At 34.5% G+C, this 27,447-nt stretch overlaps 1 protein-coding gene across 1 annotated transcript; it reads right to left on the bottom strand.

Annotated features, from left to right (window-relative positions):
- Positions 1–4,879: 4,879 nt before the first annotated feature.
- LOC127871501 (F-box only protein 21-like) lies at positions 4,880–27,398 on the bottom strand. Its single transcript, XM_052414493.1, has 12 exons — positions 27,164–27,398; positions 24,442–24,687; positions 22,970–23,097; positions 20,593–20,748; positions 18,994–19,130; positions 16,684–16,817; positions 14,546–14,687; positions 11,078–11,254; positions 7,840–7,962; positions 7,616–7,686; positions 6,326–6,483; positions 4,880–5,158 (listed from the first exon to the last, which is right to left on the bottom strand). Exons 1-12 carry the CDS (start codon positions 27,337–27,339, stop codon positions 4,989–4,991), a joined length of 1,818 nt encoding a protein of 605 aa, XP_052270453.1. The 5' UTR covers positions 27,340–27,398; the 3' UTR covers positions 4,880–4,988.
- Positions 27,399–27,447: the final 49 nt, after the last annotated feature.

Here is a 27,447-nt window from a genome sequence, read left to right as displayed (position 1 = left end):
TGTTTTTTGTAAAATTATTTTTGGTTTTTGAAATTTGTCTCCATGAGCTTCTTTCCAAACCACTTTGTGTCATTTGTTGGTATCACAGACTTGACTACATATACATTTGCATATAGGGTTAGAACATGTGTTTATAAGGTATTTATTTAATGCATGATATTTATGTTTTTTCTTTGAAGTAAAGAAATCTGCACATAAATTTCATCTTTGTTTAGAAACTGCCTATTTATCTTTCATTTCTGTGTTTACTTCTTTTGTGGTATAGCATGAAAATATAATTGGTTGATTTTTTTGAACTACTGTGATCATTAATATTTTTGTGTTAAAATCCACTTTGGACTTTATTTAAAGTATTTGAAAATCAAAAGTATTATATCTTTGTTTTATTTTAGATTTACACTGTTCCACTCTTCTCCATGACTGACACAGTTTGCCACATGTAACTGATGGTCATCGTTAGATTAAATATGATGTGAAGCATGGCCATCCATTATGATACCATACCTTGTTTTCCATTGCAAACTGTTAACCATTTGACAATTCCAAATGCCAAGTTGGGAGTATTATATAAATATTACATGGTAGAGTAAATTTGTCAACTTGAGGAAATATATTCGCCTCTGTTGACAGTATTTTTCCGAAAGTTGACAAATTTACTGTCACCCTGTCAGACATGTAATATTTATTTATTATACGGAACAAACTATTCAAACATGAACAATGTATATGAAACATGAACAAATTTAATGTTCAATATAATTGTATTTAATTTCAGCAATGAACAACCAATAATATTTTTATAACAATAATAAAAGTTCACTGGTTAACACAGTCAATTTCTTATCACAGAAAATAAAAATTAAAAAGTTTAACAGTTATGTCTCTTCAAACAATTTTCTTCAATGATATTATTTCAAACGTCCATAAATTTGATTCTAACACAATTGCATAAACAAGAGGGCCTGAAAGGCCCAAAGTCGCTCACCTGAGATAACAAGATATTATTGGGACTAATCTTCTGACCAAGTTTCAAGAAGATCGGAAAATAAATGTGGCCTCTAGAGTGTTAACAAGGTTTTTCTATAGCCATATAAGGAAAAATGCCCCGCCCCTGGCAGCCATGTTTTTCAACCAACCGGCATCATATTTGAACTCATCCAAGATATTATTGGGATGAATCTTCTGACCAAGTTTCATGAAGATCGGACAGTAAATGTGGCCTCTAGAGTGTTAACAAGATTTTACTATAGCCATATAAGGAAAAATGCCCCGCCCCTTGGAAGCCATTTTTTCAAGCAAACATAATTATTTTCGAACTCATCCAAGATATCATTGAGACCAATCTTCTGACCAAATTTCATGAAGATTGGACAATAAATGTGGCCTCTAGAGAGTGAAGAAGGCAAATGTTGACGTCGCACAACGGAGAACGCACAACGGATGTGCTCAGGTGAGCTAATAAGTTATCCGTGATTTAAAGGTTGGAAGCCATTTTTTCAAGCAAACATAATTATTTTCGAACTCATTCAACATATCATTGCGACCATTTCATGAAGATTGGACAATAAATACGGCCTCTAGAGTGTAAACAAGGTTTTACTATAGCCATATTTAGCCATATAAGGAAAAATGCCCTGCCCCTGGTGGCCATGTTTTTAAAGCAACCAAAACCATTTTCAAACTCATCCAAGATATCATTGGGACAAATCTTCTGTCCAAGTTTCATGATGAATGGAAAATAAATGTGACCTCTAGAGTGTTAACAAGGTTTTAAGGTTACCATTTTTGAACTCTTTAAAGATATCAGTGGGACAAATCTTCTGAGCAAGTTTCATGAAGATCGGAAATAAATGTGGCCTCTAGAGTGTCAACAAGGTTTTACTATAGCCATATAAGGAAATATGCCCCAACCCCTGGCGGCCATGTTTTTCAACCAACCGGCATCATTTTCGAACTCGTCCAAGATATTATTGGGATGAATCTTCTGACCAAGTTTCATGAAGATCAGAAATAAATGTGGCCTCTAGAGTGTTAACAAGGTTTTACTATAGCCATGTATAGCCATTTAAGGAAAAATGCCCCGCCGCTTGGCAGCCATGTTTTTCAAGGAAACGTAACCATTTATGAACTTATCCAAAATATCATTGAAAACCAATCTTCTGACCAAATTTCATGAAGATTGGACAATAAATGTGGCCTCTAGAGAGTGAAGAAGGCAAATGTTGACGTCGCACAACGGAGAACGCACAACGGATGTGCTCAGGTGAGCTAATAAGTTATCCGTGATTTAAAGGTTATAAATGTATATAATTATATTAACCAAACGTCTTCCACTTTTCTGCCAAAACGTGACGTCACCACAACAATGAAAATCAAATGACTTCGTCTTCATTCATAAACAGTGCGCAGACAATCAAAGTGACGTCATTCTGCATGTGATTGCTAAGGTAGTAGGCGACAGTATTTTTTGGACAGTAAAATTTTTCCCGCTGGGTCTGACAGTATTTCTATGCCACGATGGCTATGGGAGTTTAGCATTGTGAATAAAAGTGAGGTAAAATAATATGAATTAGCTCCCAATTGAGTCAGTATTAGCACTTTCTTATGTGATGTTATACATCATCCTATGTTTATCAACAATCAATGGAACAATGTGTTACAATATGATATAATTAATCAACAATCAATGGAACAATGTGTTACAATATGATATAATTGTGCTTGTGATATATTTCATGATTTCAACAAAGAATGAACAGTAAGAGTCGCTACTGAAGGTAAATACCATAAAACAGACCTTTAACTATTGAATTCATTTTATTCTTAGGATTGCAACAGTCAGTACTAGAATGTGACATTTTTGTGATCACCACAATGTGGAAGTACCAACTGATACGTTGCACTTTGTTACAATACAGTGCCATCTGGTACAATTTAATATGATGATCCCATATAATAATTGCTTGCAGTTGATTTTAGAAATTTTGCAACCATGAAAACATTTTCTACAATAAACACAATTTACAAGATTGAAGGTATGATAGAATCATCAAGAAAAGTTTACATTGAAGATCTTGCTTTATTCGAGAAGCCATTTGATATGATTATGAGCCATGATCTCTCAAAAGGGGTTAATTGCATGTGCGTAAAGTGTCATCCCTGATTAGCCTGTGTGGACTGCACAGGCTAATCAATGACATCACTTTCCACTTAAGATAGCGCACCCGTAATGGGTACATAGACAAATATAATCTAATTAATTATTTTCTTAATCAGCATCATTTCACTGAACTACATGCAAATTTTTAGGTAGGCTTTCCATGCTTAAAAAAAAAATATACCGATTTTTTTCAAAACCACCCCGTCGCTCGGCTTTTGTCCAGTTAATTTCCCCCCCACGGGGTATATAAAAGTTCCATAATTTATTCAAATTTCCAAATATGGGCATGCAGTTAGTGTGTACAGATGCTGTAAAGGTGTTTAAAGTTTAAACAAGATGAAAAAAGTATTCTTTTACAGACATTTATTTTTTTACAAATTTTTATCTATGGAATAGCGCAATGAAATGTAAATGATTTCAGCCAAGTAAAAATTGGGTCGGTTAAACACAAAGTGTCAAAAAATTGAAAATAGTATCATTTAAGTTATATTTTAAACTTAGTTTTTATAGAAACACTATATACAGCAAAAATAGCAAGAAATTGGCAGATTTACCGTTTACTTTTTGAAATAGAAATACCACATGCATCATTCGTATTTTCAGCAGTAAATCACCCAATTTAGCCATAACATTGTTTTAATTTTAACAATTGAAGGATGTGCATAAAAATTTCAACATATTTAACAATAAACATAGCTCATATGCTATATTAAATCAAATTACCTTAGAAAAGAAATAAAACGCGTTGCAAAAAGTATGCGATGTCGGCAGGATTAGAACCTGCGCAAGAAGATCCCAAAAGATTTCTAGTCCATCGCCTTAACCACTCGGACACGACAACTTCACATTAGTGCGAGTTTAAATTAGATATCGATAAGTAAACAGTTAAAAAGGCTCTTCGATCTTTGAAGAAATCGCGAAATCGTATTTTTCAGATATTAGGATCAAAGTAAATATTTATTGTGAAAATAATGTATTCTAAAGGAATTACGTAAACATATATCAAAATTTGAAGCTTGAAAAAAAAAATGCATCTCTTGGAAATAACCGATCATTGAAGATCTGCAATGATCGTAAAATAAATCGCGGGAAGTCATTAGGGGTGTGCTACCTTAAACTCGATTTTTGCTGAGAAGAGACTTTCTTGAAACTAAAAATATAAAGTGGAAAATGTTGTCCCTGATTACCCTATTCTTTAACATGACATATTGAATGGAAAATATTTGTCTTAAAAAGCCTAAGAGTCAGTGATTGAGATGCTTCTGAGTTTATTTCTTGGGTTAAACCATTACTTGTTGTATTTCAAGGAGATCTATAGAAAGCTCCGTCAGTCAGTATTAAAACAAGAGCACCGCATAACAGATGCCAACGCTCGGCTGCGGATGCAGTTTTGAATAAATAAAAAATTGTCAGATTTTTTTTTAAAGAGGTCACAGTGACCTTGACCTTTGACCTAGTGACCCAAAAATGGGTGTGGTGTGTAGAACTCATCAAGGTGCATCTACATATGAAGTTTCAAAGTTGTAGGTGGAAGCACTTTAATTTTAGAGCCAATGTTAAGGTTTTATTACGGCGGATAGCAGACGACGAGCTGGCTATGACAATACCCCGGGTTTTCTCCGAAAACAGCCGAGCTAAAAATGATCTCCTGTTTGTTATATCAGCCAACATATTCACTATATCACATTCTTGAATGCTGGCAATGCTACGTGTGACCAGTTCCATGCTACGTGTGATACTGGCGGTGGACCAGTTCCATGCTACGTGTGATACTGGCGGTGGACCAGTTCCATGCTACGTGTGATACTGGCGGTGGACCAGTTCCATGCTACGTGTGATACTGGCGGTGGACCAGTTCCATGCAGAAGTCCTCATCATCAGGGTATTCTTCAGCTTTCTCAGAGTTCATGACGTAGCGATAGCCATCAAACGTGCTGAAATATCTGCCTACTTCACTGTGGCTAATGATATGTGGGCTCGGATGTACCTCTAGGTTTTCTGAAAGGACAACATTAAACGCACTGCATAGTACTTCTTTTAAATAGGAAATTCTTCTTCATTCGAAAACCTGAATATTGAGCAACCTCCTATTTTGAAAGGGCAAAAAAGACATCAGTATTTTTCTGAAATAAATGACATGTAAAAGATCAATTCAAACACGCTGAATTAGTAAACTATTATATATATATATATATATATATATATATATATATATATATATATATATATATATATATATATATATATATAATATAATATTATATATACAGATGTAAGAGGTCATTATTTATACTTTTACAGAATATTTATTGACACAGTATATTTTGCCCAACAATGTTTAATAACAGAAATCACAAACTTTATTTTTATCATTTTACATATAAAATACTTAAATGAAATGAAAATGATCATGGAGAAAAAGCATTTATTTTTTGTGGGTTCCATAGCAATGGAACTTCTGTACTTTTAATTTTGGAATTGCCTTCATGCAATTGACCAGGTATTGTTATTCTATCGGCAACTGTTCTCAAGAACAGACTGTTAAGACATACTTGTCATAGATACATAAGAATGACATCAAGCCTTTAAAACTGCAAAACATGTTGATAAATGATACATTTTACATAGCTCTGATATACCATCAGTACAGTGCATTGACCTAGACATTTCACACTTCAAAGACTGCGCATGATTTTATAAAATTACACTAGGCAATAATACCAGTATATCAACCAGTAGCAAGTTTGTAAAAGGTCAAGTTCTTTGTTTTAAGATAACCATACCCTTTTCAGCAAGGCGAATTTAATTGCCAAGCTAGCTGTACTTTAACAGCACTGCAATGTATTTAACATTCATACCAGTAAACTTTCAAGGGCTCTCTATCTAAAGACACACAAAAGAACTAAAATTAACCATTTACCACTTAGATAAGTATTTTGGTTGCATTAGTAGTCCTTCAGAAAGTTAAATTTAATTAAAGACCTTTCTTACTAGATTCAAGTTTTAAATGCTTCAATTCCAACCCTTAGATACTGATGAGCAGCAAACAACATAAAACCTGAACAGACTGCGAGTTACTCACAGGCTGTTCTGTTTTTTTTTCTGTTTGCACATAGCCATTTTCACTTTGCTTCTTATTGAGGAAAGGGTTTAATCAATCAATACCCTCAGCTGCATAGCGTTTTGAGCCGTCTTCAACCAGGACATTATAGAAAGGCTGGTCATCCTGCCTGGAAAGTTGATTGACCCCCATCTGCTGAATCCACTCGCGACTTGCCTCACACTTGTAATCCCAGCCGGATATCACACAGTCATAGTTGTACCTTTGCAAACAATTCAAAATACACTAAAATTCTTCTATTAAGACTTTGCCTTAATGTTTTATCTCATCAGAAGATGTGTTTTGTTAACATAGACCCTCATTGAATAATCTTATCTTTCTTTCAGCATTGAGGGGTTCTCGTCCAGGACCAAAAGCCAAAGCCAATGAGGACCAATAGTGGAAGAACCCATATTATTTAATAAAACTTGTTAATCTTACCATTTGAGAATTTAATTCATTGCCAAAACAAACACATTGAGTTCAGTAAATTGTGAAATGTCAAACATGGGGTTATCTGATTTCTATTGCGCATACGCAAACTGTCAACACATTAGAGGTCATTTGCTATAACAAATAAAACCAATAAATGTACCACATACATGCTGCAAATAATTACATATTCAATTCAGTGCATCTTTAACAATTTCTAAGAAGTATGCATACATAATATTGGCCTATTTACAATATTTTTTTGACTTCCGTTATTATTTTTTTCTTGTGTTTAAAATAAAAACCATTAGTATTGAAATGATGATGGTAAAAAACAACACATAAAACAATTGTGAACTAAAGATATATTTTTTACACAGCATGAAAACCAATTGCGGGGCACATGCCTCAAGTTTCCTCTGCCTCAATAAACCAACATATCTGTATTCAATACTTAACTTCTTTTGTATATGTAATTTGAATCACTGTGTTAAGCAATTCTTTTATACAATAAAATAAGCAAATTATTAGGTGCATGTCCACCATAAACAGATAAAGAGATATTAGTGCCTGAGTTCTCTTCGGATTGGGAAAGCCTGACAGAAGAATGGACAGACAGATTGAAATTAATAATTAAATATATCATTAATTTCAAGAATTTAGTTGCAGACCTACAAAACGTCAATTCCATCAAAGTTCTAATTCAGAAAGATGAACAGAGCAACAACTATATGCTCCCCTAAGGAAGCATACAAAATCTATATGATTGTTTAAGATTATGCAACCAAATACTCTGTACTTAATAAACAGATGTCCTTTTGTCATAAAAAAATATTATTTTTTTCTTTATGTAAACATTGTTATATAAATATATAAAATCTGTTGAAGAGATTTAAACAACATAATAGCCTAGATATGAGTACCTTTTATGTCTCATTACCAGCCCAACAGCAAACTCAACAGTCTTAGATTTCTTCCTCCTAATGACTTTTATCTGCAACATACAAAATTTGATTCTGTAAAACTGTACCTAACATATCAAAGGAGTAGATATACAATTATCACAGAGTACCATTATTTACAGAAAAATGAGTTATTAATTACACCTATTCTGAATTATATTGTCTGAATAGACATTCAAACTTACCTTGTGGTTTTTGTTTCGTTCATTACGAACACTGGCCTCCTCTGTTATAGCATTAAGCATATGGGCCACAAGGCCAATCCGTGATGTGTCTGTACCCGCCACATATTGCAAGATTTGTTGAGCCTTAAAGCAGAAATGTAAAATAAAGTTTGCATATAAATTGTCAGTAGAAACTGACAAAAATATAAAAGCCTTGCTCTGAAAACTGGGCTAAATGCATGTGCACTCTGCACAGGCTAATCAGGGACCAAACTTTACGCCTATTCTGGATATTTGCTTAGAAGGGACTTCCTTCAAACAAGAGGACTGAATAGGTTAATCCCTGAAAAAACTAAATGCACATGCATTAAGCCTCATTTCCCCAGAGCCACACTCCTATTTCTAACACTTTACCAACTTTCAAATTGTCTATATTATATGTTAGTCAATACACATTAAAACAGGCCAGTCAGCAAAATTAATCCATCGCCTGATCCCCAATGTGATGAAATCTCGGCTCTTGCTCAAGAACAAGGGGGCCAAGATAGCCCTAGTTCAGCACCTGAGAGGAGTCGGTTTATTCAATCTTTACCAAATGTCAAACTTTACCTAGATATTGTCCTGACAAACATCCTGGTCAAGTTTCATCATTATTGAACCAAAACACTGGCGAATGGAGTGTTTTTGTAAGATTTGACCTGGTTACCTTTAATTTGAGTTGACCAAGCTTACCAAACATCAAAATTTGCTTACAAAAATACATATTATGACCAAGATTCATAAAATCTGAAACAAAATTGTGACCTCTAGAGTGTTTACAAGGATTTTGTATAATATCATGAAAATCTGAACAATCAAAGGGCAATAATTATGGCATTAATTTATTGATTTTGCTCATTATCAAACTTGACGGAGATCTTTCAGCAACTTTGATAAAGAATGCTTACGAAATGTGAATGCAAGAGCATTTACGGACGGCGGACAAAGACCAATCCTTCAGAAATAATTTTGACCTTTGACCTTGAAGGATGACCTTGACCTTGAACTTCCAACACTCAAAATGTGCAGCTTCATGAGAACGCCGCTTTGAAAAAAAAATAATTTCTTTTACCTTTGACCTTGAAGGATGACCTTGACCTTCCACCACTCAAAATGTGCAGCTTCATGATAACGTCGCTTTGAAATTTTTTCTTACCTTTGACCTTGAAGGAACACCTTGACCTTAAAGGATGACCTTGACCTTGAACTTCCACCACTCAAAATGTGCAGCATCAAGAGAACGCCGCTTTGATTTATTTTTTTACCTTTGACCTTGAAGGATGACCTTGACCTTTCACCACTCAATGTGCAGCTCCATGAGATACACATGCATGCCAAATATCAAGTTGCTATGTTCAATATTTCAAAATTTATTGCAAAACTTTACTGTCAGGTTAAAGTTTTGGGACAGAATGACAGAATGACAGACAGACAGGCCAAAAACAATATACCCCCGATCTTTCGATCCGGGGGCATAAAAAGTTATGGCCAATGTTAAAGTTTTTGGACGGACAGACGCCATATATTTGACATTTGACCTTGACCTTCACCTTTCACCACTCAAAATGTTCAGCTCCATGAGATACAAATGCATGCCAAATATCAAGTTGCTACCTTCAATATTGAAAAAGTTATAGCCAACGTTAAAGTTTTCGGACGGACAGATGCCATAAATTTGACATTTGACCTTGAAGGATGACCTTGACCTTGACCTATCACCACTCAAAATGTGCATCTCCATGAGATACATACTTTGGGAAGAGTCTATTGTGGAATGTCAGGTAAGAGTTGTTTTGTTGAAGTATCAATCAAATCTAATGATAAATAAAGAAGCTAGGCAATTTTAGCAAAATTGAATAATTTGACCTTGAGAGTCAAGGTCATTCAAAGGTCAAGATAAAATTCAACTTGCCAGGTACAGTGCCCTCATGACAGCATGAAAGTATTTGAAGTTTTGGGTGGAGTCTATTGTGGAATGTCAGGTAAGAGTTGTTTTGTCGAAGTATCAATCAAATCTAATCATAAATAAAGAAGATATGGCAATTTTAGCAAAACTGAATAATTTGACCTTGAGAGTCAAGGTCATTCAAAGGTCAAGGTAAAATTCAACTTGCCAGGTACAGTACCCTCATGATAGCATGAGAGTATTTGAAGTTTGAAAGCAAAAGCCTTGATACTTTAGAAGTAAAGTGGATCCAAATGCAAAATGTAACCATATATTGAAAGTTACTAAGTCAAAAAAGGGCCATAATTCCGTAAAATGACAACTAGAGTTATGCAGCTTGTCCTTTACTGTCCCCTTATGATAGTTTGCGATTTTTCCAAGTAGGAAAGCAATATCTATGATACTTTAGGGGTAAAGTGGACCAAAACACAAAACGTAACAAAATATTCAAGTATAAAGGGCCCATAATTCCGTCAAAATGCCAGTCAGTGTTACATAACTTTGCCTGCACAGTCCCCTTACGATAGTAAGTAAGTGTTGCAAGTATGAAAGCAATAGCTTTGATACTTTAGGAAAAAAGTTGACCTAAACACAAAACTTAACAAATTTTCAACTTTCTAAGTATAAAAAGGGCACCATAATTCTATCAAAATGCCAGTCAGAGTTACATAACTTTGCCTGCGCAGTCCCCTTATGATAGTTAGTAAGTGTTGCAAGTATGAAAGCAATAGCTAAATTGACCTAAACACAAAACTTAACCAAAATTTTCAATTTTCTAAGTACAAAAGGGCACATAATTCTGTCAAAATGCAAACCAGAGTTATCTTACTTTGCCTGCCTAGTCCCCTCATGATAGTAAGTAAGTGTACCAAGTTTGAATGCAATAGCATTGATACTTTATAAGAAAAGTGGACCTAAACGCAAAACTTATCTGGACGCTGATGCCGACGCCAAGGTGATGACAATAGCTCATTTTTTTTTTCTTCAAAAAATAGATGAGCTTATAACCAAAACAATAGCAGAATTAAAACTCTGAAACAAAGATAATTCAAAAAAAGTTAAAGAATTACTCATTACAACATTGGAAAAAAAATATGTTAAGACAAGGCTGATCCCTTGCATGTACCAATCGTGGTTGACTACAAGTAATACTTGTTGAAACAGTATACGATCTAGATGGTCTATTAAGCGTGTCAGCTAGAAATATGATTGATTTTTTCCAATTCAAGAAAAATAGGGACTGGATCTACAAGCATCAGTCGAAGAAACTCCTACCTCCTCTAAGTTGACTCCTAGATGGAGGTTGATCCTCACCAGATTCAGACGGGCCTCAATATTATGTCCCTTCATTAGGACAGACAACTCTAGTGCAGTTCTCAGCAGAGTATAGTCCCCTGACTTCCCTAGCTCGTGGCCTATGTGCACTAAGTTACGAACCTCTCGTTCAATCACCTGTATACACAGATGGAAAGACTTACCGGGTAAATAGACACCAATAGTGCATGCAATATGCATCAATATGTTTTCAATTGTGGATTAAAAAATATAGAAACAAGAACTGTCCCATGACAGCACGATTGACTTTTCTTCTGCTTGGAAAAAGTAATGTACATTTCCTGTCCGTCACCTGATATATCGCTTATGACTGTGGAGAAATATTTTTTCTTGAATATATGTGATAGTTACACACTGGTAGTAAGCTTTTATGCAAAATTATCATAAAAAATTATTTTAAATACAAGCCAAAACTAAATTTGCATAGTGTTAGCAATTATTTCATTGTAATTCGAATAACTATTTAATCCCTAGCATGGTCTGCATAAATTGTACCTAAACACATCTCAACAAAAAACCTTCATCAAAACACTAATTAGTGCGTCAAGGATATATGAGCCATGCTCTTTGAAAAGGAGGTTTAAAGCATGTGCACAAAGAATTGTCTCAGATAAGCCTGTACAGCATGCACCGGTTAATCAGGGACAGCACTTTCCACTTTATTGTGATTTTCTGTTTAACCCTTTGCATGCTGGGAAATTTGTAGTCTGCTAAAATGTCGTCTGCTAAATTTGTTATTATTTTATGAGATGCCACTTTCTGTGGCGTCTCATCAGGATCCAAACTGTTTGCAAAGGCCTTTAAAATTCGGTTCCAGCACTGAAAGGGTTAAAGAAAGAATCTTCTTAGAAAAAATCCAATTTATGGGGAAAGTGTTGTCCCTGATATGCTTGTGCGGACTTCATAGGCTAATCTAGGAGGACACTTTACGCACATGCTTTAAACCCCCGTTTCAAAGAGCTTGATTCATATACAGTCAAAATAATCTTCATCTTGACCTAACTAGCTCAAATGCAACCAGAAGTTTAGAACGTATATATGCTAGATACACACACAATTTCAGCATAATACCTAAAAATATTTTGAGGACATATTTTTTCTATTTAGTGCACCAGTGACCTCAACCAGTTAAGCATCAAATACGATACCCAACCTGGTCTGCATGAAGCCTATCTTGAATCAAAGTATCTACTAGTACATCCAAACCTAAGGTACTGAGAGGAGATATTTTTTCCTGTTTTTTTTTTGTATAAGTGACCTCGACCTTACTGGCCTGAAATATAATGCCATGCTAGATCAGCATCTAAGCTACCCTCCCACACAATCTAATTAAAATATCTCCATCCTTAATGAAGTTATTTAAAAGAAACTCTTCATCTATTCTAGCAAAATGGACCCTTGGCCCAACTGGCACTAAAGTCTTGTTGTTCGTCATGCAGGGATGCTATAACAGTAGTTTCATCAAAGTTGGTCAATGCAAAGAAAAGTTATTGATAAGCATACACAACCCTAAACCTACATTTATCTTGTATATGGCTAAATCAAGCTCAAAAGAACGTACATGTATATGCAAGAAATTTATTTTAAACATAACATCACCAGTATTTTACAATCCAACCTGACTAAGCAGTCACCTGAGTAAAGCGGTCCCCTGAGTAAAGGGATCAGTCTATATCCCCTTTAAAACAAAAAACTGTGTTTATTACACCAGAGTAAGACAGTCACCTGACATAAGCCGCCAGTGGTCAGTATTTCACAGTTCATATGAAAAAGCAATTTTTTCAAACTAGGTGAACAGTCACATGTTTATTGTTTGGTCTCGTTGTTGTCTCTTTCTTCTGACATCATTATGTATATTGTGGGGTTGAAGAATCTGATTGCAGTTGGTGGCAGTGATAAATTAAACAAGAATATCAGTGAAACTGATGGATGCTCCCCAATGATGTGCTTTGTCAATCTATGTGTTGTGTGGAGACTAACTATTATAAAAGGGGCCATAACTCCTTGAAAACGCACTGGAGTGGAACAATATGACATATTCAGGTAGCCAACCATGAAGGATACTGCATGGTTTCATAAACTTCGGATAATAAGTTCCTGTGATCTATCACAGAAAGATGAAATTCTTCAGATTGTCCTATTACTTATCGAACGGCAATAACCACCTAAAAAAATCTATTATTAGCCTCAGTGACCTTGACTTTGACCCCAGTGACCTCAAACCTCATCAAAAGGTAGAGGTCCATGCAAGGTACATTCATGCCAAATATGTAAGAGATCGGTAAAATATTGAAGGTGCTATGAGAAACTGTAACAAAAGTGACAGAAAAAAATCTATTATCAGCCTCGGTCATATTAACCTTGACCTCAGTGACCTCAAAACTTCACAGGTTTTTTTTTCCACTTTTTGGGAAGATAGCCCATGGCTTTGGAATTGGGAATTTTATCGGCATTTTCATGAAATTGGGAAAATAAATTAATTAGCATTTTTTTTCCACACAAAAAGTCCACTGATTAGGGAAATACTAAATTTGATATAACCCTTTATAATCATTCAAATTAAAAAAACAAAATCATATAATACTTTGTTAGATGTAATTGAATTAAAAACGAGATAAAATATACATTAGACATCTTTCTAAAAAAAAAAAAAAAAAAAAAAAATTTTTTTTTTTTTTTTTTTGGGAAATTGGGAATTTTTTGCCACATTTTGGGAAAAAAGTATACTTTTTGGGATTGGGAACATAGCCGAATTTCGGCTATAAAATCGGGCCAAAAAAAACCCTGCTTCATCAAAAGGTTGAGGTCCATGCAAGGTTCCTACATGCCAAATATGTTAGAGACCAGTAAAATATTGAAGGCGCAATGAGAAACTGTAATATAAGGACGGATTCATGCAGCACAGAATGCAATCTTCTATCATTCAGAAGATATGTGAGTGGTTTAGCATAAGGCACTGTCCAGAGATTGTTTTGATTGAGGTTGATTTCATGTGGTTTGATACAATTATGTCATAAAACACTATTCAGTTATTAAAATAAAGCTGTGGTGGTTATAATGAAAATGATGTTTATGTCATGTTTGTGCACTAAGAATGATTTCTAAAAAAAGATCCCTTAAATATAGCAGCAACCTGCCTACAGAGGCCACTTTGGTCACTTCCCATTACTGGCTGCTGTATATGCAAGGAATCATTTCATCACACTGCATCAGTATAATTGAAAACAAAAGTCTATTCTTTAAGTACCCAGTTTTTCATCAGCTTTACAAAGATTGAAGACATTCAAGTGATTATTAATAATCTACTGACCTCAAACTTTGTTGAAACAAGTTTAAGGTCATTTTTAATACATGGATTAATGGTTCTAGTAAAATACGAGTAAACTGCACACAGCACTGCCTACTTACGTGACAAGGCGTGGCATAGACCATGGTGTCTACTGTGATCAAGTTAGGATCCACCCCAATCTCCTTAGCAACCTCGCTGAGTTTCAGTCTTTTGCCGCCATCAAATGCATTGATGTAGACGTACATCTGATCAGGAGGCTTGCTGCAAGTAGCGTGCCAAGTTTCATAAAACATTCAATAAACTTTGAGCTTACTGTTCCACTGTATAAATGTGTCGTGTTCTGAGAAAACTGGGCTTAATTCATGTGCGTAAAGTGTTGTCCCAGATTAGCCTGTGCAGTCTGCACAGGCTAATCAGTGACGACACTTTCCGCCTAAACTTGATTTTCGGTAAGGAGGGACTTCCTTGAAATGAAAAATACCATAAAAGCGGAAAGTGTCCTCCCTGATAAGCGGTCTGCACAGGCTAATCTGGGACGACACTTTACGCACATGAATTAAGCCCAGTTTTCTCAGAACAAAGCACAAATATAGCTGAGTCTTCCTCTGGGAATTCAGGGTTTATTCATATGCGTAAAGCATAAGTGAACATTCAGTTAATGCAAAGTGTCATCCCTGATAAGCCAATGTGGACTGCCCAGTTTTCTAAGATAAAGGCGTACTGAGAGCTATTTTTCATGTTATGCCTATGTTCAATTTCATATCCCATTACTTAAATAGAGGATATTTGTTCATGTCAGTGTAAGATCCAGGTTTTTTTTGGCCCGATTTTATAGCCGAAATTCGGCTATGTTCCCAATCCCAAAAAGTATACTTTTTTCCCAAAATGTGGCAAAAAATTCCGAATTTCCACCCCAAAAAAAAAATTTTTTTTTTTTTTTAGAAAGAAGTCTTATTATGTGAATTTTATCTCAATTTTAATTCAATTACATCTTACAAAGTATTATATGATTTTTTTCTTTTAATTTGAATGATTATAAAGAGTTAAATCAAATTTAGTATTTCCCTAATCAGTGGACTTTTTGTGTGGAAAAAAAGGCTAATGAATTTATTTTCCCAATTTCATGAAAATGCCGATAAAATTCCCAATTCCAAAGCCATGGGCTATCTTCCCAAAAAGTGGGAAAAAAACCCTGAGATCATTTGTTTTTTCACAAGTGATCATAGAAAATATTATTTTTCTATGATCACCAGTGAAATAGAAAACGATCTTGCACTGACATGAACAAATTTTCTGTCTTTTTTTATGCCCCTTTTTCACGAAAATAATTAACAGCTGTTTTCCTTTCGCTGAAAAGTGACTTTTTCTCCCATGGCGTGCCTCAATACATTTTAAAACACAAAATGACATCATTAGTGTGGCGAAATGACGTCATTGTACCAGCGAAATTCTCAAGTTAAACTCTCTTACAATGTAAATAAATGGTGAAAAAGCATAAAATAAAAATAAAATGTGTTGGATTCGGTGGAATGTTGATTTGAAATCACTCGTGATCATAGAAAATATATATAAAGTTATTTATGATAATCTAAAAGTTCCGAAAATGATATTTTCACCAGTGAAAATAACATTTTGTTTATTTTCACTGCTGTTATTTCACTGAAGAAATGTCATATTTTATCATACAGTATAAAAGAAAGAGAAATACTTTGATGATATTTCTCAATGACAGATTTAGCCTGTAGGATTTTATAGACGAGCATCAGATTGATGAAAATTGTTATAAAAAATGTAGCAAATATTCTAATTTAAACATGATCCAAATGAAAATTCCTTGCATTTGCAATAACTACTAGTAGTTCTTCTCATACATGACTACTAATTTTTGCTATTTATTTGATAGTTGTTTATGTTTTGTTCAACAAACACCCAGCAAGTACCATGTTTGAAGACAATACTCACAAGGGATGTTGTTTCCACCTGAACATGAAGTTGTACGGAGTATTGAAGACAAAACTCACAAGGGATGTTGTTTTTACCTCAACATAAAGTGGTATGGAGTATTGAAGACAATACTCACAAGGGATGTTGTTTCCACCTCAACATGAAGTGGTATGGAGTATTGAAGACAATACTCACAAGGGATGTTGTTTCCACCTCAACATGAAGTTGTACGGAGTATTGAAGACAATACTCACAAGGGATGTTGTTTCTACCTCAACATGAAGTGGTATGTAGTATTGAAGACAATACTCACAAGGGATGTTGTTTCCACCTCAACATGAAGTGGTACGGAGTATTTACTGACTCACACACCACCCCCAGTCGCCTGGCAACAGCAGCATATATTATGCACATGATGATGGGTATCCCTTTTTCGGTCTTCAATGCCTGCAATTGAGTGATATAATCAAGCACAGTGATTTGATGACATATTCATATTTACTTTATTTGAAATGAATTAGCAGAAAATAATAATTACTGTTTACATTTAAGATATCACACAATTCTTTCTACATTTTACTTTTTTTTTTTTATAAGTTAGCATTAACAAGGCTATTGTCAAGCAATATTGTTCCATACCGGTGAAACTCCACCACTGTCAGATTTTACATATATTTGTTGCCATAGCAACCAGAATTTTTGACGTAGGAACAAAATGAAATGACGTGCATATTCTTCATATTTCCATCTATCCATGTTTTAAGTTTCATGAAAAAATATGAGTAACTTTAAAGTTATCACAAAATCCAGAAAAGTGTGACAGACTGACGGACAGACAGAGCGCAAACCATAAGTCCCCTCTGGTTTCACCGGTAGGGGATAATAACTAAAATTTGATATTAGGTATACACAAATCTGTATGAGCAGGGGTGTCAATTTACCGAAATCTAAAATCCTGAAAATCATCCTAAAATTTGGGGACCAGAGTCAAAAGAGTTTTAATGATTCATTAAATTATGTTTCCTTTGTGAACAATATGCCAAAGGTCAATACTTTGTGTTTAAGAGTGACATTTTGTGACAAGAATGCTTAAAATAACCAAAACAATCCTCTGATTTATATCAATATCAAAAGTTTTCCTTGAGGGCTTAAATTCTGAATTCAGGAATAATCCTGAAAATTGACACCTCTGTATGAGGGATGATTAGGATGAAGGACCAAAAAGGGAACTTCTTAACCCTTTCCCACTCATAAACAAAGTGAAAATAGCTATGGGCAACAGCATAAAACAAGAACAGCCTGCGAGTAACTTGCAGTCTGTTCAGGTTTGATGCTGTTTGCTGCTCATCAGTACATGTATGTAAGGGTTGGAAATGAAGCCTTTAAAAATTGAACATAGTAAGAATGGAATTTAAATAAATGCGACTTTCTAAAGGGACTACAAATGCATCAAAACACGTATCTAAGTGGTAAAGGCGTAAAAAAAGTTGTCTGTAAAATTGCTCATATTTGACTGTAATGGTTAGAGAATGTATCATGGTTGGCAAAGTAAGTATTGTGTGAATATAAAGTACTGACTCAACCCATGACAATTATTAATTGCCATGAGCAATACACAAAACCTCTAAGGGAAACAAGTTGTTGTTTTTTGCAGAATAATAGTGAGATTTCCTGTGGCTGTATTATTTACAGGTCTTGGTGAATGTAATCTATTTCAAAAAGTAAACATATATCGTCGCTGTCGTTCTCAAACCTCGTAGCTCTTTTCTGAATATATGAAGTCTGGCCCGTGTTTTGTGCTATATCTCGTAGCTCTACGCCAATCACAGCCTTTGGAAAAGCCACGTGACGAAATGTTGAAGTTTGATTGTTGGCTTTTTATAGACGAAGAGTCGTAGCGACGTCATTTCACCTATCAGTATGTCATTTCGGTTGGACAAATTTGACAAAAACATTTTTATATTTGCAGCTACGAGGTTTCCTATCAGGACGAATTCTAGTCCTCATAAAAATGACAAAACTGTGGTTAAACTTTGGTAACAAATTATCGTCGCTACCATTTCTGAATATCAGTATGACTTATCAGTATGACTTACGCGTCTACAGCTTAAACCGTATTTTGCAGCTTCATTTGTTTGGTATTTTTTACAGAATTTCAATTTTTAAAACATTGTTATAAAAAATGTGATGTTTTTTTCTTTCTCCTGAAAAGTTGGCATTTTGTAGCTACGAGATTTGAGAACGACAGCGACGATATCCTGTTCTTAAAAATATTGTAAACCAAAACCATCAGAGGGCACACACACATCATAAATTTAGTTGTCCACATAGGATCAACTTATAGTCTATTGTGTTGCGTTCTGAGAAAACTGGGCATAATGCATGTGTGCAAAGTGTCATCCCAGAAATCAGGGACCACACTTTCCGCTGTTATGACAGTTTTCGTTTAAATGAAGTCTATTCTTAGCAACAATCCAATTTAGGCGGAAAGTGTCGTCCCTGATTAGCCTGTGCGGACTGCAATTTTAAGCACATGCATTATGCCCAGTTTTCTCAGGACGCTTCTCTATTTATTGCGAATACTGGCCAAGAGAGGTTTAAAAGCAAAAATGCCTGCACATACTTTGTCTATAAAGGAATCTTGAGGACAAAGGCTGTGAAACTTGCTGCCTTTGAAACTGTGTTTCATGTACAGGACAGTGTTAATGGCATCCAAAATATGCAAACTCTGATCCATAGTCTGAATATCTTCCTTTAATCCTAGAATGGAAAATCAGAACAAATCAATATTCAGAAATAATCATACCCTAAAGATAATGTTGGCATAAATAAATACGAAATAAGTATTTCACAAGAAAAAGAGCAGTCAATATCAGATGACATATGCACCCTAAAAAGAATCAAGTCAAACCAGGTGACTTTTGACCTCTTACTTTTACCTGGTTTCAAATGGTTAATGAGTCTATATTTTTAATATAACATATATAAGTCCATACAAGCTGTGTTATGGCCAACTTGACCTTTCACCTTGACATATAAGCATGACCTTTAACTAGGAAGACAGGTGTTCCAGGCAAAATGTTATTTTATAATGGTTAACATTTGTGCCAAGTTATTTAAAAATCACCAATATATGGTAAAGTTATGGCCGAGAAAGGAATTTCAGAGCAACATCAGACACCTAGGAAGATGAAGAGTGCCACTGCTTGATGCCTCCCTCTTTGTCAGAAGGAGGGAATAAAAACCTTATAATATGAGTTGAGTCACGTTCTGAGAAAACTGGGCATTATGCTGGTGCAGAAAGTGTCGTCCCAGATTAGCCCGTGCAGTCTGCACAGGCTAATCAGGGACGACACAATTCTCGCTTTTATGACATTTTTCGTTGAAGTCTTTTCATAGCAAAAATCAAGTTTAGGTGGAAAGTGTTGTCCCTGATTAGCCTGTGCAGACTGCAAAGGCTAATCTGGGACAACACTTTACGCACGTGCATTATGCCCAGTTTTCTCAGAACACGACACATATTATTATGTGTACAAATGTTTAAAAATAAATGAAATAAACTGGAATTATTGTTCAATATTGAATGCAAGATGCATGATTTATACATGTAATAAACGTGTTCAAGTTAACTATTCAGCAACACTAAACTCTATAAAGCATGTAATAAACACAATGTAAACTCTGAATGTTTTGACCTTCAACAGTTAATATCAGTAGACCATTCTTTCCTAAAGTAGTTGTCATCATATGTTGTTTTCAATTTAAAAAATAGTGTAACAAAGAAAATAATGCCATCTTTGTTTAACAAAGACACATGCTTATTTAAGAAAACAAGAGCACCGCATAACAGGTGCCAACGCTTGACTGCGAAAGCTTGTCAGATTTTTTTTTTTAAGAGGTCACAGTGACCTTGACCTTTGACCTAGTGACCCAAAACTGGGTGTGGCGTGTAGAACTCATCAAGGTGCATCTACATATAAAGTTTCAAAGTTGTAGGTGGAAGCACTTTGATTTAAGAGCCAATGTTAAGGTTTAAGCAAGACGCCTACGGCGGACGACACATCGAGCTGGCTATGACAACACCTCGGGTTTTCTCCGAAAACTGCTGAACTTAAAATTACAAAGCTAACAGATTCAGTCAAACTAAAATTGCAACAAAACTCAGTACGTAATTTGTATAACCATTCCATTTCTACAGAACTAATAAGAATGCTGATGTTACCATCCTGATTGATGTTCTGATGTAAGACAGCATGTTCAGGATGAGCCCTCTGCAGAATGTCTCTAACCTCATCGGACAATCTGTCCAGCTGTTTGACCAAGTCACTCTCAGCTATCCTTTCAGTAGGTTGACACCACAGAGCAACAAGAGCTGCACCTGCATAATGAGCCGAGCTCTATAGGAAAACCTGCCTTAAAGCATGTGCGTAAAGTATTGTCCCAGATTAGCCTGTGCTGTCTACACAGGCTTATCAAGGATGACACTTTCAGTTTTAACTGCATTGTTTATTAAAAGGAAGTTGCTTCTTAACCCAAATCAAGTTAACTCTTTCAGTGCGGGAACCGAATTTTTAAGGCCTTTGCAAACAGTTCGGATCCAGATGAGACGCCACAGAAAGTGGCATCTCATCAGGATCCAAACTGTTTGCTATTCTGATAGTATTCTTTGAACAAATTAGAAGAAAATGCAAATTTTAGAAATTCTGCAGACAACATTTTAGCAGACGACAAATTTCCCAGCATGCAAAGGGTTAAGGTGGAAAGGATTAAGCTTGAATCTAGGATGAAACTTTATGCAAATGAATTAAACCCCATTTGTTCAATAGCAACATACAATTAAAGGGGCCTTTTCACAGTTTTTGGCATGTTTTGAAAAAAGTCATTAAATGCTTTACATTGATAAATGTAAACATTGGATCTTAAAAGCTCCAGTAAAAAAATAAAGAATACAATTTAAAATAGGAAAAAAAAGTAGCCGCAGTTGGACTCGAACCAGTGACCTCCAGAGTCCTGGAGTAACCTGGAGTAAAAACGCATTAGCCCACTCGGCTATTCTGCCAAGCATACTTTGTTTAAGTATTTTATGCATTATATGAGCAATCTTCGTAGTTTCACAAAAGTTAACGACAACAACAGAACTCTCCAAATTATTCAATCGTTTCGCGTTGCAAAGCTTTATAATTTTCAGGTTTTTAAATCGTCAAAATATGCATTTATTGTCTATATAAGACCATGGTAAATGTTCAGTAATACTGTTTCCTCACAAATATCATAACTAAAACGAAAATTTGCGAATCTGAAACAACTTTTTTCAATTTTGCCAATTTACCAAACCTTGACAAGATCCCTTTAAGTGTTGAGTAAAATACATCAACACCTGTTTTAACGAGTATTGTTCGTTCACTGTGTTATTTTGATAGTTCAAGCACAGTGTTCTCTGTAAGTAACAGCACCGGTAACTAACATTCTTGGTGCCGGCTACTTTTTACCAAAATATCAATTCAAAACAGTGTAAAAAAAGCCCCTTTCAGTTCTTAGTAGCTGGCTACTTTGAAAATATAACTGGCTACTACAATTTTTATGGAGACCACTGCAAGCATTCAATCCTATAAAAGTATTCAGTTTTAAATACATGTTATCTCTCAATTCTAACATAGTATGTCCAAATACTAAAATAATCAAGTATCTGATATCTGTCATTCATAACGCTTTAGGAGTGGGTTTTGGCCTTAAGTTACCCCAGGACAAACATATTAAACAATAACTTTATGACGTACATGAGTTATCCTCCATTCATTTTTCAGGTTATGATATTTAACTTTTAATTAAGCAAATCAACTTATGTAAACTGTTAACTTTAAAAAACAAATCCAAACACTTTGTGAGTCTCATATTTTGCCTAATTTGATATTGAGAAAACAATCTACCCAGGGCCCTCACACTACTTTGGGGGAAGGGGTCCGCAGCCCTTAGGAGGGGGAAATTTTCGCGGCGTTTGCCTTTTTGGGGGATTTGTTTACTTACTTTTTCATTATTACATTTGTACATGTTTGCACTATATTCATTGCATTTTTCATAATTTAGTATGTTTGCAAAGATTAAATTGAAATAGAATTGAGATATAATAATCATGAGACACATCTTTCTATAAAAAATATTTTATTTTTTTTATTTTTTTTAGGGGGGAATTTTTCCCCCCAAAAGGGGAAAAAAGTATACTTTCCAGGTGGGGGACTGCCACCAAATTTCGGCCGCAGATTTAATAGATTGAGGGCCCTGCTACCAGCTCTTACAATATTTAGAATACAATTGGGATGTGCTCTGTGAAAAGTGGGTTTAATGCAAGTGCGTTAAGAGCCTGTGCAGTCCGCAAATGGCTTATCAGGGACAACACTTTCACCCTAAACTGCATTTTTGCTAAGAAGAGATCTTTTAACCAAAAAAAACAATAAAAGCAGAAAGTGTCATCACTGATAATCCTGTGCAGACTGCCAAGGCAAATCTGGGACGACACTTTACGCACATGCATTAAACCCCCTTTTCACAAAGCATGGCTCAATTATAAGTGTCATTCAAGCAGCCATCCCATGCATAATTACCAATTTCTATGTTTTGCTCCTCGTGAGATGCATCATTCAGGTATGCAAGTATTTTTGGTTTTAGTAGGAAATGTTGAATGTGGCGAACAACTTGTGCAGCATAAAACTTTAGGGTCAGTTTCTCATTTCTGAAAGTCATGAGTATGAGATTGTTTGGTAAATGTGATGGAAGCTCTGAAATTAACAGTATTATTTGTACGCTTAGGCAAAATGTTCTTAGTTTTTTGTGATGCGTTACAATTTAGAGTGTTTTACTAAAAATTATAACAATAAATCAAATTAAATAAAGGATATTTGTTGGATTTTGTTGAATATTGATAATTGATTTTAAATCACTCATGATCATAGAAACAATATTTTTTCTATGATCTGAGTGATATAAAATCGATATTTAAACGAATCCTACAGATTTCTTTTTTATTTTATGCTTACAAATGAGTACTTCTTATTTAAACAGGAGAATAAAAACACTAAAATAATAATTTCACGAAATACAAAAACAATTATTGAAATAATTGATTATTTTCCCTGTTAATTTTCACTGTTTAAAACATTGATTTATCAGTTATATTTCATATTTCTCTATAATCCAACGGAAAGCATAAAATAAACTGGTCTCATTTAACATATTTGCAAAAGATCAAGATGTCATATGCACCTATCTGTGAATAAAATAACATTTATTTACAATTTTGGAAATACATACAAACAAATCCGCTATATATTCTACTGTGGACAAAGAGACAAAGTAATAATTCAGCGAAAACTAGTAACAACTATAATTCCTTTCTTTACAATCATTTACACATTAAGGTCATTTAATTGAAAAAGTTGGCGTGTGATTTTAAAAAAATAGTCTAAGGGGGTTAAAAATACAAAAGTTTCGGACAATATTCTACAGTGGAACAACAAAGATTTTACAAAAACTCATCTCCGCCAAAATTCCTTTCTTTAACATCATCTCCACATTAAGGTACTAAACTGAGAAAGTTTTAACAAGATCCACCCAGAGGACTTGAACACGTTGGCTTCAGGGAGTTGACAAACATACAAAAAGCCATAATTTTGGCAAACATCACTACAGCCAAAATTCCTTTCTTTGTGATCATCTACACATCGAGGTCCTTTAAATGTGATAGTTTGAGTAAGATCCACTCTGCATTCAAAAGAGAAGGGCTTTGGGACATTCTGATGTTTTTGTTTAGGTACATAGATAAGCGGGCAACAAGTGCACTCTATAAAGGCATTTAAATGTTTAAGCGATATTGTTATTATACTCTGACTACCATTCTGCTTTTAAAACATGTTTTCATATTTGCACAGCTAACACATTTTGATTTCAATGGTTAAACTATTAATAAGGGGATGCTCACAACAAATTTATGGATCTTTACAGATACAATTTCATTTCACGCACAATTTGTTAATTATTGTGTTGTTTTCTATTAACGATAAAACAAACATATACACACGGTTTGTTATCATGAAGAAGCGACAGGAATTCAGTCACCAGAAATTCACCTGCCCAAACATGGCTCTCTGCAAGTGTTGTAAACTCATGAAAGTCCTTTTTAGAAAGTTCATCCTTGTGGAAGTGCTTAAGTGACATGTTGCACAACAATATGAAAGCTTCTGCAACAAACTTGTGTTTGGTAATAAATTCTTCCTTCCAGCTGATGTAATTTTGTTCAGAAATCAAATGCTGTGATGACCTCCATCTAAAACAAACAGTTACAATATTGTAACAACATGCGTTTTTTTGTTCACAGTCAGTCAGGGCTGGTATTCGGCCCCATAATTGGAAAAAGTTTATGTTTTTCCGAAATGGGACCTAATAATTCCCAACTGAAGGTTTCAACAACAAAATAATTTGTGTAAGATCTCACATTGAACATAAAGTTCTCATTAAGCTCTATAAATTGAACCTTACTAAATAAACCGTAATTACTCTGAGTTTTCCGACACTCTAAGTTTTCGGACATACCCTTTTTTTGCTAAAATAATTATTTTTCGTGACACTTGATTTTTGGACATGCACATTTATGTCTGTCATTAATGACTCTGAACTTAACAGTACACTTTACAGGGCTATTTTAACAGATTTTTGCACTGAATACGCTTATCTTGTAACACTTTGATCATGGATTTTAACAAACGGATTAAGGGCATATGGGGAGACCCATGCCTGAGGGCAATGGACAATAACATTTGCGTAATTGGGTAAATTACCATGTATACCGGTAGAAAACAATTGCTTCACCCAACATTAAGGAAGCAGTATGTTTAATGTTTTTAATAGTCTGTCAACAGACTGATAATTATTTTTTCCTTTTTAATTTCACAATTACTTCTTAATATGTATTGCAATACAATATCAAAGCTCCTTTTCTCTTCTGGCTGCATCTTAAGCAGATAAGAAAACGTAACTCTGTATAGTATAAGTACAGTACAAGAAGTAGGAGAGAGTTATCTCTATAAAAATGATAAAATGATAATGCAGGAATGTAAAAAGTCTAATGTTTTTAAGTTTTTGTTCTGTATAATTTCAGTCAAGAGTTAGCGAAGCTGTTAAGTTGTATTTATTTCAAAGTAGAAACACAATTGTATATTAAGTTATTAATATTATTTCAATATAATTACAGTTAAGTCCGGTAATCTTGCGCGTCCGGTAATCTTGCGCACTTCGCATTTGCGAATCTCGCAGACGACGAATGGTTTTCTTTAGTGATGAAAGATGGAATTTCACATTTTAAAGAATTAACGGATTTAAAAGTTACGTATTCCATGCAAAATTAAATTCGGTCATTTCATTCAAACACTGGTTGCGTCATCCCTATACATCGTAAACACTGGCCTTCTTACGAAAAATTCAAAATGAATTACAAATTCCCTGCAGTCTTTAGCGTTTTCATACTTTAAATTATGAATTCATAAATCCAACGAGTAATTTTTTATTCCATTGCACAATATCCGATCAGTTTTGGTATTTTTTGCCATAAAAATATATCGCATCAGACGACATAGTCATCATTTCCCGCCTTTCTGTCAAACCAATTTGGTATGATCTCCGCATGCGCAATGGCCTAGTTTTGATATTTCCTGTAAACTATGGAAGCATGATTGTGGTATCAAACCTGTTATGCATTTTTTTCACGCATACCGGCACTTTTTTATTAATTGTACACTATTATTAGTGACTATAATATTTATTGATTTGTAGTGAACAAAAAATGCACTAGAAATCCACATTTAATTTCAATGGTTTTACAAACTGATTTTAAAAATATTTTTCTGGAATGTTTTTTTGTCAATAATTGGACACAATATGTCTACAATTTTGGAAATTTTGCCTAAACGAGGTCATTATACAAAGTGCGCAAGATTACCGGACACTGTGATAGTTTGAAAATGAGGTGAGTCATGTTTGTTTTAAAATCAAATCGGACAATTCTTCACTGAATTAATTATATATTTTTGTGTTAATAAGCACATGAGCTTATTATTTTCATAATAAATTAAGATATTTTGTTGCCAATTTATAAAAGAACATGTTTTTAAACCAATTGATCCTTAACTGCGCAAGATTACCCGACAGCATCGTATAATTTTTGGAAATTTAATTTTTGTCTCTAAATTCTCAGACACCTGTAATTTTGGAATATTTTCCTTATCTAAATTTTCGGACACTTGTTTAAGCATTCTTTGACAAAGAACAACAATTTTATTTTCCTAATTTTAGTCAAAACATCCAGATTTTTCCCAATCCAAAGTGACTTGGCCCTTTTCACAAAAAGGTTAAAAAAAACACTGAACACACTAAGGTTTTATTTACTTCACATCTTAATACATAAATGGTTTAATGTATCAGTTGTTTAAGAGAATACACTAACGATTAAATGACATTCGTGGGATATAAAGTATCATACTGTATCATTGTTGTGTTTGGTTTATCTTTGTGCTGCATTTTAAAACAGAATATTCATAATGCAACACTCTTAAAGTTAACAATCTCCTTTTGTTGATGTTGAAATATTGTGTGTGAAAATGGGGTTCATTAAAATGAGTCACAGTGATTCTATTTGTTTCCTATAAGAGGTAGGAGGTCAAATAAAATGTTACCATGAATGGCTTCTTTATCAAAGTAAAAATGTATCAGGGCTATAATTTTAATGACAACCACAAAAATGTGTCAACCTTTGCTTATATTTCCTTTTCCAAAGGTCATTACTGTTACTAATTTGGTGCATTTTGAAGCATGTTTCTGAAATTCTCGTCAGGTCATAACAGTTTAACGATTTCTCTGCTAATATCAACTCAATGATTTCAGCTGGCATATCTTTTAAAGACGGCAATTTTTCCTTTCCATCCATGACCAGAACTTAAGTCGTTTATTGTGTTTACACAAAACCCCAAAACTCATCTCGTTAAATCATTTCCAAGCGGTTACACTACATTTATGAAAATACCACACCATACAT

This window comes from Dreissena polymorpha, chromosome 1 (assembly GCF_020536995.1).
Source record: "Dreissena polymorpha isolate Duluth1 chromosome 1, UMN_Dpol_1.0, whole genome shotgun sequence".
In the NCBI taxonomy this organism is placed as follows: Eukaryota; Metazoa; Mollusca; class Bivalvia; order Myida; family Dreissenidae; genus Dreissena; species Dreissena polymorpha.
The sequence above is the reverse complement of the archived record's forward strand: the minus strand, read 5'-3'. Positions and strand labels throughout refer to the sequence as shown.